Source organism: Vanessa cardui, chromosome 26 (genome assembly GCF_905220365.1).
Source record: "Vanessa cardui chromosome 26, ilVanCard2.1, whole genome shotgun sequence".
Lineage (NCBI taxonomy): Eukaryota > Metazoa > Arthropoda > Insecta > Lepidoptera > Nymphalidae > Vanessa > Vanessa cardui.
In genome coordinates, this window is record NC_061148.1 from 3884999 (window position 1) to 3901707 (window position 16709).

Sequence of the window (16709 nt, forward strand, 5' to 3'; positions counted from 1 at the left end):
GCAAAGCTTGATGCAAATTATAGTATTAACATGGCAATCGATCCTGTACATGTTTACCTCAACGTGTACTATAGGCTTTACATAGGTAACTACGACATTTTTTTGACACATGAATTATTTAATAATCTATATAGAGTATTATAACTTTATGATACGAATAGACTCAATGTTTTAATTCTGATTTATATGTTCTAAAAACGTTGATAATACAAATATTGTAGGACAGTTCAATATTTATTATTAAAAAATAAAATTAGTATAATTTACGATATAACTACATTTATTAGTTATAACGTTATGACCGTTTAGATTGTTCTTAAATCAACTATCTCAACTTAAAAGATAAACACAGTAATACCCGTGTAGCCTGTACACGTTTTACTAATATAAATCAATATTTAATATACCATGGTCAACGTAGTCATTGCGGGACTGCCTAAAAACGTAAGTACACTACATTTAAATAAAGCGTTTCGTACATAGCACTTTATTGCAGTGCAAATCACACATCTTATTGACCTGCGAAATACATATAGGTGCTACATAGTTTTGGTAATTAGGTTTAAAGTTATAAATCATTATACATACTGACAGGAATTCCAATTGCCGTTTGTAAGGCATTTAACGTTGTTCTTTATAATAATGAGTGTGTATTTTCCATACGTCTTTCGATTTTATTAAATGTGTAGATACAAATAGTTTAATATCTTCTGTTTTTTTTTTATAACTGACTTATTTGTAATAAATAGTTAACTAAATTTTTTATTTAAAAAACTATATGATTAATAATCAAGAGTAAGTCTGACCTATGATGAGTTACAATGTAAAAAAATTAAAGATTTTTTACTGTTAACATTCCAATGCTCAGCTAAAGTATGTGAGACAACGCTATAACTATAGTCTATTCTAATGGAACTAGGAAGAAGGATAAAGAAATTTTAGATTTACATATTTCATGTGATTTGTTAATAACTGGGATATATTGTGTGTTGCCAACAACTTTTTATGAATATACCAATATTTGTAATACAACATTATTTTTATTTATTGCACTTAACCATTTCTTGCACTTTAATTTTACTTTGAAAATCCGATAAGTTGCAAACCTATACCGAATATCATAGATGACTCTCAAATGTTGTTTATTTAGATTTTTTCCTTACGAATATTGAATAAATATTATTATATAATTTAATATATATTGAAATTTTAAGGTCAAGTAAAACAATAAAATATTTGCTTTACAGGTGAAAGTCCCAAAATTCATATCATTTCTAGAGAAGACATTGTTTGAGGATGGTATGAAAGTAAGATTAACAAAAACGGCTCCTATCGATGGGTCTTTAAAGTCCATTACATTGAATATGAGGTCAGAAGATGCACGTAAAACTCGTAGATATTTAAATGGCTTGTCATATCCATATGGTGGGAAAGAGTATATTCTAGAATGTTGGAATGAAGAATTAAAAACCTTTGGACACTCAAGAGACAGAGATGCAAGACCCAGTGACAATAACAAAGCATTATCAACCAATGGAAGATATTCCCTTAGCCCTGACCATTCGACAAGTTCATTTGGAATTAAGGAAGAACTCGAAAGAATTGATGTAATATATTGAATGCTTGATAGCCTTTAAAGGAATATTTTTTATTCAATCCAATTACTAAAATACTGTTGTTTTTGTCATAATAGCTCAGAATCGAATTACTTAAAAAGCAGAGGCTATTGATGGAAGAGGAAAATAAATTGCTACTTGAGAAGAAGAAATTGGAAATTTTGCAGGTAAGATATAATACATTTTAATAATGAAAAGATAATGATTTTTTAGCATCGTAGAAAATCTGTGTCTTCTTGTCTTAATCTTTTATTGTTTTGTTTTATTGATCTATTATTCTATTTCCAGTAAAAAATAAAGACTTTTTATTTAAAAACTAAGGTACTTTTGGACTGTAGAAGGGAAGACCCCATATTCAAGTAACTAATAAGTTTCTTGCCGGTTCTTCTCTGAAGAATCTACTTTCCGAAGTCGTGGTAGCATCATTTAATATTGTTGTTAAATGATGAGTCAAAATTAAAAAGCCTAGTTGAATCAAGTATATTTTGATTGGAGTTATTGGACTCAATCCAATATTTTTTTTAAATTAAGCGATTTCGTATTCTTCTTCTTGGCTTTGAATAAGCTTATCTATATTAGTGTATGAAATGGTTATGACTAGACGAAAAGTTTAACATATTATTTTTAGTTACCTGATTTTAAAAATTTATTATTTGCCCAATTATAATATATGAAAAGAATTTATTACACCCAATATGACTTATTTTCAAAATATTATTATTTTATTTAAAACATACTTTGGGTCTCTTCATTTTGTTTTTGCAGAATATTGGACCAAATGATTTTGAACAATTGGCCCTTTATGAAAAAGCATGTTGTCATAACAATCCAGCCGAGATTAGTCAAATCATGGCACGCCCGACTCCGAAAACAAAGAAAAAGAATAATAAAAAGTTACCAAATTTCAATACACCTTGCAAGATAATCCTGTCCGAGATGAAAGATATACTTTGTAAATATGATAATGAAGAGAACCATGACATGCTAATGTCGCTGGTTGGTTCAGCTATTAGGAAGAGAATAGTTATTGCTCTGGGAGGCAAGACTTTCATGCCAGCCTCAGATATCGTACACATGTATAGAGTATGGTACCCTCACAATACAGATCAGGATTTACTCCATGAATTGACTAATACTATCAATCAAAGCTGTTGGCCAAAAAAAAATGCAAAAAATGATGGTGGAAGTGGTCAAAATGTGACTAAAAGTGATAATGCAGGTATAGTCACTTTAATATCTTTTATAAGAAAATATATAATGTCTTATCAAGTATTAATACTCTTTAAGTTCTAATGCAAAAAGCCCATTATTGTGTAATGCTATCACAGATTTGAACCTGTGATAAAAGTAAGCTTTAAGTAGATGTGTAAAAATAAAGTAGTGAACCAATCTACAAGAAAATTATCTTACTATCCCAGTTTATTTTTTTCTTAATAATACTGGGTATTTCATTCATGAAGTATCTAGCACTAGTAGCACATGAGTGAGTGAAAACTGTTCACTCACTCATGTGAAGATTCTTCATGATTCATCTTGGACAACAGTAAAATATTTTGAGGAAATCTGCATTTTAGACACATGAAATAATTAAAAAAAAAAATCTAATTTCTTTCCCAAACTACATCAGAGAAGTGTGATGAAATAAGCTTTAAATACACTCCTCTAAGCGACACGTCTTAGCCCAACAATGAGACATTTACATCTGTAACTAACTCAGTGTAGCCTAAGCAAATATCCGTAATTTAATGTAATCCTTTCTTTTGGGACAGACAAAGCTGCTAAACCAGATAATGTGACAGAAAAATCTGAAATAAATGAAGAGGTGAATACAATTGAAGAAATGGAAAAAAATGAAGAGGTGAAAAAAATTGAAGAGGCTGTAATAAATAAAGAGTCAGAGTCCATAATAGTTATAGATGCAGAGGATAACTTAGATAAATGTGATGTGATAGAAAAGAAAGATAAGTCAGACATACAAGATCTCACGGGAAATGAAATTAAAATAAAGGATTCAATTAACGAAATTCCATTGAAGAATTTGACAAACATTGATGATTTTGTTGATATGAAAAATGATTTCGACGAATGGGAGGACGATAATTCGAAGGTAATTGACCAATTGAAATTAAAGCATAAAATTTTGGTAACAAAAGAACACAAAAATCTTATGGCGTTTTCTATATTCAACATCTGATCATTTCATTATCATATTTACTCAACAAACTATGATTCCAATTCGCTAACGTAATGTATGAAGCTTAGGGACCATTCATTTATTACATAAGACTACTAGAATATTTTGACCCCCTCCTCCCTATTTTAATGACCAGACATGGTCGACCCCCCCCCCCTGAATCATCTAACGTAATAAATGAATGGCCCCTTTTCCTGGCTTATTATTATTGGTAATTGTTTAGAAATAAACTTAAATTTGCTAACCAATTAATAAATTCCTAACACAATACTACTTTTAGCAAAAATTATATTATATTACAAATAATGTTTAATTTAGTTGTGTTTGCAATTACAGAAGGAAGTGACAGAAGAATCGTTGTCAGGAGTCGTACAGTAAAGAAATCACTTAAAACAAACACACAACACAAAAGTGAGCAACAAGAGTTAAGTAATATTTTGTCAAGTGAAGGTCACGTTTTTTGGAATAATACAAAGATTAAAAGTAACATTTTATTTTATTTTACTCCCCTTAACTATAACTTACATATTAAAGTAAAAGTTGCAAGTTACATAAACAATACTTAAAACAATATCTTATAATGTTTTGTGAATCGCAATAAATTATATTGATAAAAAATTTCCTGATTAAGGAATCTGCCAAACAAATAATCAAAATATGTAGTCAGTAAAGATTTACGCCATTACTTATTAAACTTGTGTAGCAGATTTAGACCAAATGACGGTGAGAGAGATCACAATTTAACTGAACAGTCGATAAACAAAGTATAGAAAATGGTGAGTTTCCAAATTTGGAAATCTTTAAAAGTCTTCCAAGTCATCTTCTGCTACATCGACAGATTCTAAAATGTCTTCAACGAGTTTAATGTCATCTGATGGAGTTAAATTTTTATCGGGTTTATTTTCATGTAATAGAGTTAAACTTTTATCTTGCTTTTCATTGCATTCATCATCGAGTTTATTTTCATTTGATGGAGTTAAACTTTTATCTTGCTTTTCATTGCCTTCATCGTCACATGTTGCTTCGCATACGTTATCTAAAGATGTAGAATCTGTAGTTCCATTATTTGGAGTATCACTGTTAGTTTTCGATATAACAGCTGCACTTTCAGAAGGAATTGTATGTTTATTTTCATCATTAATAATTAAATCTTCATTATTTGGAGTATTATTCGATTTAACATCTGCAACCTCAGTGTTTACATCGTCTATATCAGTAGTTTTGATATTATGATCGTCCTCAATAACTACAACGTCGTTCTTAGTCTCGACTACGACTACGTCCTGATCGCCTAGGCTTACATTATGTTCATCTTTATCTGTGGTGGCTTCATCAGCAACTTCATCATCACTGACAGTAACTTCTACATTTGAGACATTTTGTTGAGATTTTTTATTCTTCTTAATAGGCGGTCCAACAAGATGCAAAGGCTTTAGAGTCACAACAGCATCACCTATTAAATAATTGCATGTTTAATTTTCTGCCATATATAAAGGAGAATGAATTTTGAAATGTATTGAGATTAAAAATTCATGTTGGACAAAAATTTTGCAATTTAACATATCATTTTAGGATATAGTTTTTTTTATTGTTTTCAATAAATTTAAAATCCACAGATTGAATTATTAAAAAATAACATGGTCCTTCGAGCTGGATATATCTCAACTCGTACCATTTTTTAATAATTTCTTGAAACTTACCGAGCTTTGTCGATCCTAACGCCACTAACTTATCAAAGGTTTCAAAACTGCTACAGTTGGCTAGGTACATTTTATTTTTCTCAGATTTCTTGAAGGTGACGACTCCTTGACTTTTGAGGAAATTTTCCAAGACGGCAGGTTTAGTCGATTTCGGTGAAACGAATACACGCACGGTTAGATTTGTTGTTAAATTCAATAAGCGCCTTGTTGCGTGAACCTTTACAACCTGAAATAATTCACATTCTATAAATATAAAATAAATATTGAATATTCAAATCTTATGAATTACGTAATTGTTTAAATAAAAACTGTAAACAACATCAACAAAGTTAATTATAATTTAATAATGTTTTATCAATAACCTTTAAAAACAAATTTCGTTCATTATTTTAAATAATAACTCAATATAAAATCATGGTAGATTTATAGACTGCCGTATTCTAAAGTAACCTGTAAATTTCCCACTGCTGAGATAAAGCCTCCTCTTCCATTACGGAGAGAGATTGGAACATATTCCACCACGCTGTTCCAATGCGGGTTGGTGGAATGCACATGTGACAGAATTTCGATGAAATTAGACACATGCAGGTTTCCTCACAATGTTTTCCTTCACCGCCGAGCACGAGACGAATTATAAACACAATTAAGCACATATATATAGTGGTGCTTGCCTGGGTTTGAACCCGCAATCATCGGTTAAGATGCACGCGTTCTAACCACTGCACGTATTCTATTGAGTATTTATCGATAACATCCAAAAAAGTCTTCGGGATCTGTGATCTTGTAAGTCTCTACTAGAGAAAACGGACAACCCCAGTAGCCATATGCAATACTGATAGTCGTCCGCGCATACTAATACATGTGTTAAGCACAAAAGTCTTATGTCATTTCTTAAGAGTTCATGATTGCTTCACACCAAATTTCGTTAAATTCGGTTCAGCGGTTCGGTCGTGAAAGAGCGGCAGATAGATAAAGTTACTTTCACATTTATAAATATAAATAAATAAATATGAGACAACATCACATACATTACTCTGATCCCAATGTAAGTAGCTAAAGCACTCGTGTTATGGAAAATCAGAAGTAACGACGGTACCACAAACACCCAGACCCAAGACAACATAGACAACTAATGATAATCTACATCGACTCGGCCGGGAATCGATCCCGGGACCTCGGAGTGGCGTACCCATGAAAACCGGTGTACACACCACTCGACCACGGAGGTCGTCGTTTAACATTTATAATATTAATATGTATAGATAATGTGTAATACGCCATTGGCCTGTCTCCCTTGAGAATGGCCAAAATCTATCAATAGCGTAGAGATTGATGGAGAATGAAATCGATCGATGAGATCCTTATGAGAAAAACTCTAGATAATAAATTACTTTACCTTTTTGAAATCCTTAACAACCTTCTTGGTCATTCTTTCGTGCACTTCCTCTTCATTTTTATCCTTTAGTTCATCGCAAGCACTCACAAACTGAAATAAAAACATAACCGACTCAAATATATTATGAAACATTTTGTATACCGCCAAACAATGATATTCTAATAAATAGATATGTTATATCCATACTAAACAACAGAAAAAAGTGTGCCGCACCGGTTTCGTTAAAAGTAAAAAGGATAGCTTGATAAAAACAATAAGTAAAAGGGATAACTAGATGTTTTAATTACGCAAAACGTATTACTACGCAATTATGATGTATTATACCGTATTATAACATACGACACTAACTACATAAAACGACTAAAGGAAAACGTCCCAATTAGGACGTTTTCTAGTCTTCACTTTTTGCGCGTTAATAACATATCTGTTTACTAGAACATCATTGCCGCCAAACTTATTTAGCATGTCCTGTGACTTATAAGCAAACCCATTTCCTTATCTTTATTTAAAACAGTATTTCTGTTTATCATTATTTTAGATTCTATATATTAACACAGCTTACCGCGTTACACAGTTCGGCCATTTCATCGTCAAGAGCTTTTTGCAAAACTGGATCCATACCGTATAGATCTTCTGTTTCGAACTCCAATTTCTGTATTTTCTTTTGATCTGGCGATTTGAACATTAAAATTATGAGTTTAACGTTCAATTATAATCATCAACTTAACAAATCTCATCAATAAACTCTTGTAAATACTATAACGATATATATCTACAACATATATTCATTTATTTTATTTAAAATACTTTATTGACCAACAACATGAGTTGTGACAAAAGGCGGACTTAATGCCTGAAGGCATTCTCTACCAGTCAACCTTTAGGCCAAACAGAAAGTAAGGCGGTAACAATAAATTTTATAATAAATACAGTAATAATAATAAAACAAGAATATAGATAAAATATTGTATATATGCATAAGAATACACATTTATAATTATATATGATATAAAATAACAGAGTCGTAATAGAAATTATAAAAACACAGCGTAGTGAGAAAAAAAGAGAAAATTAAGAGAGGTTTTTAATAAGATGATCCTCTAAACGACGCTTGAAAAATGCCTTAGTAGGAGCCTTTCTAATTTCTACCGGAAGTTTATTCCATAATCTGACAGCTTAGACAGAGAAAGCGTTAGTTACGAAACCAGAGAAGTGACAGGGAAAAGAGAGAAGGAGAAAATCAATAGAGCGTAGCTGTCGATCGTGATTGTCAGAGAGAAATTTGAATTTATCCTTTAGGTAATCAGGGGAAAGAGGGTCAAAAAGAATAGAAAAAAGAGTACACAGTAGCCGTAGATCCCTGCGTTGGCGGATAGGGAGCCATTTGAGTTCGGCTCGACAATGGGAAATGTGGTCGAATTTTCGAAGGCAGAAGATGAAACGCAGGGAATTATTTATGAGGCGATCGAGTTTATTTAAAAGAAATTCATTGAGATCGACATAACACACATCAGCGTAATCGATGATCGGATATATAAGGGCTTGCACTAGCAAAACTTTGGTTTTAATAGGGAGAAAATTTCTAAATCTATTGAGACACCTTAAGGTAGCGGTGACAGAGCGACTAACTTCATTAATGTGCACCTTCCAGCTCAAAGTTGAATCAATGTGCAGTCCGAGATCTTTAACATTTGGAGAGTAAGGTATGATATTGTTATTAAACACTATATTATATATGTATATATGAGATACTAGCTTTTGCCCGCGACTTCGTTCGCGTGGACTTCAGGTTCGTCCCGTCTAGTCTAGTAATCGCTTAAAATCGCTTCGTAAATAAGCCATTTTTTCTCGTACAAAGTAAAGGATAAAAAATGGTTATTGTGGGTTATTCCTAAGAGATAAACATATACCATCACAGACTTTTTTGTAGACCTTTTTAAGTTGTGCAATACTGTAGTACATTGTTTTGATCTATCTTGTAGGATTCAGTCAGCGTTTGCAATGTAAGCGCAAAAAATGTGTTTTTTTACGACCTCACATTAGAAACCTCAAAAATTGTAGCCTATGTGTTATTCTGATGTATAAGCTATATTGTGGTAAAGTTTCATTCAAATCCATTCAGTAGTTTTTACGTGAAAGAGTAACAAACATCCATACATCCATACATACAAACTTTCGCCTTTATAATAGTAGTAGGATGACTAAGAGCAGAAGCAGCCAGTTGCCGTAATTGCGCTAGTCAATCTCAAACTTAAACACGATGATTTCACTTACCTTTATACTCTTGTTTATCTGAAACAGATAAAAATTCAAATCAGTACCCGTACAAAAGAACTTTCATTAATATATAATACAAGAGTCGAGATGGCCCAGTGGTTGGATCGTGTGCGTCTTAACCGATGATTGCGGGTTTATTAAACCCAGGCAAGCACCGCTGATTCATGTGCTTAATTTGTCTTTATAATTCATCTCGTGCTCAGCGGTGAAGGAAAACATCGTGAGGAAACCTGCATGTGACAAATTTCATAGAAATTCTGCCACATGTGTATTCCACTAACCCGCATTGGAACAGCGTGGTGGAATATGTTCCAAACCTTCTCCTCAAAGGGAGAGGAGGCCAGCAGTGGAAATTTGCAAGCTGTTGTTGTTGTTGTTGTTGTTGTAGGCGGAATGACATATGGACTACCCATATGGATGGTACATCACATATAGACAAAATTGTAAAAACATTACCAATTTATATCACCAACGTACGATACAAAGAAATAGGGTACGACAAAGTTAGGCACTTGGTAGCTTAATATAAATAGCACACAACTTGGTAGCTTAATTTTGAGCAGTTGGCAAAATGGCTGAAAAGCAGAGGACTAGATGACTAAGTGTACTTGTACTCACTTGCATTTGGGTACTTCGGTAATTTCCCAGACGATTGAGCAATGGGATCATTTGAAGGATCGTCTAATCCATCTTCGGATTCATCTAACGAGAACACATCAAATTTATATATTAATAAACTTTTATTTGATCAATATAATTATATTTTCTTAAACTGAATCTATACAATTGATTTAGAATTCATGTTGCTTTTTTGCCCTTTTTTATGACTTTAAATAAATGAAACAATAATATATGAAAACAAATACGTCTGTAAAGAGTGCGCGCTGACAGAGTTATTGATTTTGATTTACAAATTAAAGATACATTTCCACTTTGAGTTATTTTAAGTATAAGTATCAACTATTTAATTGTACATAATATTAAATATAAGTTACGGTTAAGAACTCTTTCCAGGTTAAAACTACTTCTAACTAAAGACTGCTTGATTAGGCTTACCTTGATTCGTCTCACCAATAAAAGCGGTTGTCGTTGTACAAGATTTAAATCTATTTTTTGCATTTTTATTGCCTTTTCGTCTGACCGTTGGAGGTAAATACTTTTTCGTCGAAGCACCTGGTGTGAATTGGGTCATTGTGTCTGAAAGAGGATTATTTTTTTATAAAGTTTTTTAGTCACAAATGCAAAATACCCTTTTTGGTGCAACAAAAACTCTCGTATTATGACCGAACTGATAGCAATGGCAAACCGAAATATACCCAAAAGGTGAAAATAATGACAATTATCATACTTAATGTTAATACATTTACAAAAATAACATTAATTCTTTCTGGCGAAAGAATTGAGATCAGACTACATGGACTAAAATCGTTAATACTAAATATAATATCCCCGTTAATACTAATACTCCTAGTAGTAGCTGTCTGGACAGTGAGGGCCCGACAGTTTTAGTAACATTTATTTGAACAGTTTGATCATTTGTTTTAAATCTATGCTTCTTAAATTTATCAAATAACGGAATACTTCTCTTTGAATGATATTATACACAGCTGTATATAAGGCTATCGCTATAAAATAATTTAAAGTAAATTCAAAAAGAAGCAATTGCGCACAAGAAAATGTATTTATTTCCTTCGAAAAAATAATTGGAAGATCTTTTATTATAAACTGGATGGGTCTGATAGTGACGTAACCATACATTTTGCATGGCAATGTTTTTTTTTCAATAATTTAAATACTTATGAGATTACACACAAAAGATAGAAACCATTTTTGGGAATCATGTATACGACATATTTTATCTTTGCTACTTTTCGTAGTTACCACAATCGAGTTTTCCTACAGGAAATTTTTGGGCGTATCATCATAATGATGAAACACATCATCACGAAACATATGCTTGATAGTAATCACGTTAAAAATGGACCATGTATGTATAACAATGTACTTTAAATTAAAAATAGATTTATAACAAGTACTTTATCGATTTTGTATTGCATCTTAAGATATGGTATTTTTGAACTTAATGGACTTCAGTAAGACTATGTTCCACTTTTGTCGGACAAAGATCAAAATTTAACTATAAAGGAAAAGAGCGTACAATATTGCTATATAATCAAATAAGTTTAAAAAAAAAACGCACGTCATATAAAACTCTAATCTGATAGTAAAACAGTCATGTATATCTGACAGAGATATCCTGGCTGTAATCGAGCATTTACTGGGTTTATTGTCTATACATTTAAAAGTAAAATTTTGTCTGCAATAGCTAATTAATTAGATCTGTATAAACTAAGCGACACTTTTACAATACTTTTATAGTTATAAAATGTATGAAAATGTGCAAACACATAAATTTAGTATACAACGCTATAGTATATCAATGTAGTCAATTATTTCGGGGAATCCCTGAAGACGATTTTCGATTTTAAGCATAGACAAGATCGCCATGTTTTCAAATCCAAATCTGTATTGTAACTGTATTTTGCATAAAAAAATACAAATCTAAATATTGCTGACGTAACCCGTCCCCACAAACAAACACCTTCCCCGCTGACGACACGACCCCCCCCCCCCCTTATTTACCTTTCTTCATTATGTCGTTAAAGTTAAGTAAATCAAAGTCCATCACCCCTTTAAAGCTAAATACTGCTTTATTAATACTTGACAGCTCGATAGTAAAAATATATTTTTTTAAAACACCAAGCGTTTATGATTGAAAAGAATCAAGTTGAATCAAGTATTACTTCTTTACTTAAACCCCGAGAGATACATTTTCGTCCATACAAACCCTCTAAAATTTCGTTCCTTATGGACGTAATCACAAAACCCCTTGCCATAGTCATTTAGTTCTTTGATGTGCACAATGTCACGCTACTAAGGCTTTTGATAAATCATAATATATAACTCCACATAACGTGACCTCCTCCAGTTTTTTAACACATCAATGACCAAAATAAGCTTAGTTAAGCTCTATGGTATTTTGGAGAAAAACAAAATATATTATTAAATATATTCAAAAACTCAATTAATTATAAAATACAAAATATAGGCATTTGTTAAAATAGCCTTCGATACTAGTCAGACAAAAGTTATCTGATAAAGTACGAAGCTTCAACTTTACCTTAGGGACGAAAATGTCCCTTTTTGATCATTAATATTTGAATTCAAAACGTTACCTGGGCGCCCAGCAGCCTGGTCCTGATCACGTTTCATTTTCTCCAGAACAGCCTTGTAAAATTCCACATCGTCGTCGACGTTGAATTTCATGCGATAGCGATCGACCATATCTTTCAACGAGTTCACAACTTCATCACCAACAATAACATCAATTCTCGACGATATACATTTCTTTAAATTACGCACCAAAATGTTAAAATTTTTCATTTTACCAACATGGGCATTTGCAACAACCTCACAAGCAATAAACTTTGCAGCGTTTCTACGCCAAGTTCCATATTTCATTAGCTTTTCATTAATCGTTAGTGTAGGGTCCTCAGCAGGAGTCATCGAGTTCGAATCAGTAAACCTGGCATGAGGGGGCTCGAAACTTTTTTGGCCCTTATTAAATCTCGGAAGTTTTGCAGGCGGACCGTGAAAACTAGCATCACGTTTTTTGCCTTTTATAGCAAAACCTGCATTGGTTCCTTTTTGACCGAAGATTTTAACATTCGATTTGCTAAAAGTAGAGTTATTTGGGTCATTGCTGTAGGTCTCGAAGCGGTTAGGTCTTTTTGTAGCAATATTTCTTTGCCTCATCATGCCTTGTCCAACATTTTGTTTAAAATCGTCGATATCATGATGCTGATGATCGAAATTTTGGGTGTCTCCGTGATTAGCATAAATTTCATGCTGATGGTCATAATAATTATGAGGTTTTTGCGGATGATTAATTGGCTGTCCACGATTTTCACGTCTACGAAATCGATCACGAGGAGGCGATCGATTCCGAGGAGGTGATCGACTCCGTGGAGGTGATCGATTCCGTGGAGGTGATCGATTCCTTGGAGGTGATCGATTACGTGGAGGTGATCGATCGCGCGGCATTGGCCTATCGAAACGAGATGAATATTTGGAATTGACAAAGACATTGGAGCGTCTTGTGTCTTGCTTACGCTCAGATCTATTTTCATATCTATCATGAGTTCTCGGGGGAGAACCCTGTGGTCTGTAATTGTCATCTTGCCCTTTAAATCTCATAGAATGAAAACTTTTCCCATCCAATTTGTCATAATCTTGATCACGAAAGTCCCTATTACCCTTAGATGTTCCGAATGTATTTTTGTCAGAACGCCTATTAATTTCTCTGGGTCCACCGAGGTTATAGGCATCTTCTCCCATAACCCCTTTTTGATCTTGATTTCGTTGAAACTGAGGATCAGTCACATTCAATGCATTGATAGCAGAGAGACGTGACTTGTCAGGATATGACGTTATTACTTGATTACTCCATTGATTTTGAGTATTGGGTTGTTGATATGGATAATTTGTAATGTTCTGTTGATAAAACGGAACCTGTTGGAGTGGATTCGTTGACGGTGGTTCCTGCTTGTTGTAATTTACATGGTTAGTCTGTGGACAAATATTGTAACAGGCTACATTTATCAAACGTATTTAAGGGTGCACTAGAGGGTAAATAGAATCACAGTACTATGACATAGTACTATCTTCGCATTTACCATATAAGGAATAATCTTTCTATCTTTTAAGCTTACAATGTACAGAAAATAAATCAAATAAAACAAAAAATGTACAAAATCAAAAACAAAACAGCCTTTATTCACGTAGGCTTATAAATGTTACAGCACCCTTGAATGTTACAGTATTCAATTAAATATACATTAAAAGTAAGCCATCATAGACAAATCTAGTCACTTTAAGATTTTACGTCTTTCATGCCTATAAAAACATCGGCCAACTCACACTGTTACACCTGGTACAATCAAAACAATGTTCTTAGATAGTGGGCAGGCAATTTGGTGGTGTGTCCTACTGGACACAACACACTGTGCATTACTATGCACAGCTATCGACAGTCAGTAAAGAAGGTACTTATGATTACCAATCATTACAGACACTTTCATCAAGTTTAATATTTTAAGAGTCCATTATTTTTTTAAAAATAAAATTAAGAACACTCTTGCGTCAGAGCAAAGCATACATCAGCACCAACAGAATCATCTGTAAGTCACATGGTAAAAACGTGACTATACTTTGGTAAGGTACCAAAGAAGTCTACAATGGTCTTCTCCCTGCAAAGAATGCCATTGTAATAGATGATTACATGTTCTGGATGCTTTTACTTTGCTTTATTGACGAGGCTCTATTTTATCCTGAAGAAAGATTATTTGCACTTCTTATAAAGTTGCATCTTGTACGGAAGTTGGTACAGCTTCAGTACACAGAGCTTTAACTCTGTATTTTTACATTGCCTTTTTACAGTGCCTACTCTTTGATGGAACTTTTTATGGATTACACATAAACATATAATTTGTGTTAATAATTTGTATATTTTTAACATTTTTTTATCACACAAAAATATGTTTCATGTAATTATAACATATAAAAAATTGTTGAGTAAAGAATTACAGTAGTACCTAAAAGTCTATAAAATAGGAAGCAAATTTGATATCTGCTTGTCCAAATCTTTGTTTAACATGTGCAGATATAATAACCCAATAAATTAAAAAGTGTGATGCATTTAGACAAGAACAGTGGTGGCATCTGAAGGGCAATGGTCATTAGACAATGTGGCGGTTTCCTTGCCAAAAAAGACTCATATTTTCTATCATAGGTATTATCCAATCATAGAAACCACCCTGGCCAGTTGTCATGTGCATCATGTTAAAAGTCCATCAACATTAACAGTAGGACATAATATTTTGCATCTTAGCGTTTGAAAATTCAGATATTCAGTATAAAAACCAAATGTGGTTTTTGATAATGAATATTTTAAATTTAATATTTTGAATGAAAATAAGCACATTCCTTAAATTAAATTTTTAATAAAATTATAATTTACCTGTACTGGTGACATATAAAATGGCATATTGCTGTATGTTGGCTGTACAGGCATAGGTGGCAGTTGGTTTGGCATCAATATTTCCCTTTGTTTGTCAAATTGTGATTTCGGTTGCACATTTTGCTTCGCCGGGTTTTCTTGTAATGCATGCATTGGTCGATATGGTTGGTCCGATAGCTAAGATAATAATATTAATGAATGATTACTTAAATATTAGTTGAAGAATAACAAAATCTTAACCATGGCATCAACTGTCAGACATTTTTTTGTATAATTTTTATTTAGAGCATGATTTTATAATGTATTTTTAATAATACTATATCTCTATCAGGTGGTAAATCAATGAGAGAGATCAATGCTTAAATAAACACAGCGATGCAGCTACGCTGATACCTTCTTATTCAGATTGTAAAAGGCACTTAGGCACTACTTTAATTGAATTCTCCATGCATTCAAGTTAAATAACAAGAGCATACAAAAATTAAAAGTTTTAAAACAATCTTTACCATAATCTTGTTAATTGATATTTTCGCTTATTATGTCAAAGACATGAGCACTATAACTCTCTAACTTAAAAGAACATTAACATTTTAAAGTTATCGTAATTGTTGCTTATGACCAGCCAGTATTTAAGTAATTTTGATTAAAAATTAAAAATAAGGTAAATAAAATAAATTTACCTTTTTTTGACGAAGGTCTTCAACATACAACTGAAGACCATTTAAAAATAAGCCATTTAATTTTCTAACAAGTAAAACGGCGTCGCCTTCATCAGCTAATCCGACAGTAACACGCTTAGTTTTGCCTTCATTGACGAGGTTATCCAAAATAAGCTCTCTCAGACCGCATTTTTCTTTTATTAAACTCTTTATGTCGGAATAACCCACCTGAAAATTGAAATTCGTTTAGAACTGTAGTGAAAGATTGATTAATTTAATAATTGCAGTAGACATCATAATATGGATACTAACATGAGAAGGTAAATTATGTATGGTCAAAAGCATCTTGATTCGTGTAGTCTTAATTCCTATCAATGAAAACAAAACTAAATACGAAGAATATTATATTTTACAAACATTAGACAAGTTAAAATTAAAAGGATTGGAGACTGACCAAAGAGAATTATGAATTAAACTGTAAAGTTTTAGAATGACAGATTGATGCAGATTATATTATTAAATTGACTGATAAAATTTTGAAATTAACATTCCCAAAACCAAAGTGTATTTATGTTTTTTTAAGAAAAACATTACACTCTTTGCATTATTTTTTTTCTATTCTTCTTTGGCAAGTGTTATATCACTTACCATATAGTTTAATTTTATTTGTGATTAATAATCATTGCTTAAATAAATAAGAATAACTTTCCTACCGAAAGATGTGCTCTATGAATCAAGAATCAATATATAACAGTAACAGCCTGTAAATTTCCCACAGCTGGGCTAAG

At 32.4% G+C, this 16709-nt stretch overlaps 2 protein-coding genes across 2 annotated transcripts; one reads left to right on the forward strand and one right to left on the reverse strand.

Annotated features, from left to right (window-relative positions):
* The first annotated feature begins 145 nt into the window (after positions 1 to 145).
* LOC124540689 lies at positions 146 to 4297 on the forward strand. Its single transcript, XM_047118359.1, has 6 exons — positions 146 to 444; positions 1248 to 1607; positions 1694 to 1783; positions 2382 to 2835; positions 3386 to 3723; positions 4147 to 4297. The coding sequence occupies exons 1-6, from the start codon at positions 409 to 411 to the stop codon at positions 4186 to 4188; spliced, it is 1320 nt and encodes a 439-aa protein (XP_046974315.1). The 5' UTR covers positions 146 to 408; the 3' UTR covers positions 4189 to 4297.
* On the reverse strand, positions 4288 to 16401 carry LOC124540654. The gene is made up of 11 exons (XM_047118321.1): positions 16234 to 16401; positions 15943 to 16149; positions 15263 to 15439; positions 12420 to 13812; positions 10240 to 10380; positions 9802 to 9885; positions 9181 to 9198; positions 7460 to 7575; positions 6907 to 7047; positions 5511 to 5736; positions 4288 to 5263 (listed from the first exon to the last, which is right to left on the reverse strand). Exons 1-11 carry the CDS (start codon positions 16264 to 16266, stop codon positions 4611 to 4613), a joined length of 3189 nt encoding a protein of 1062 aa, XP_046974277.1. The 5' UTR covers positions 16267 to 16401; the 3' UTR covers positions 4288 to 4610.
* Positions 16402 to 16709: the final 308 nt, after the last annotated feature.

Excerpts from the sequence above, each read along its gene's own strand:
- LOC124540689 (XM_047118359.1), top strand. The coding sequence starts at position 409 with ATGGTCAACGTAGTCATTGCGGGACTGCCTAAAAAC. Across the intron at positions 2,836-3,385 it reads GACTAAAAGTGATAATGCAG|ACAAAGCTGCTAAACCAGAT; the intron begins GTATAGTCACTT and ends CTTTTGGGACAG. Across the intron at positions 3,724-4,146 it reads GGGAGGACGATAATTCGAAG|AAGGAAGTGACAGAAGAATC; the intron begins GTAATTGACCAA and ends TTGCAATTACAG.
- LOC124540654 (XM_047118321.1), bottom strand. The coding sequence starts at position 16,266 with ATGCTTTTGACCATACATAATTTACCTTCTCAT. Across the intron at positions 10,381-12,419 it reads CCAGGCTGCTGGGCGCCCAG|ACACAATGACCCAATTCACA; the intron begins GTAACGTTTTGA and ends ATCCTCTTTCAG. Across the intron at positions 5,264-5,510 it reads GTTAGGATCGACAAAGCTCG|GTGATGCTGTTGTGACTCTA; the intron begins GTAAGTTTCAAG and ends ATTATTTAATAG.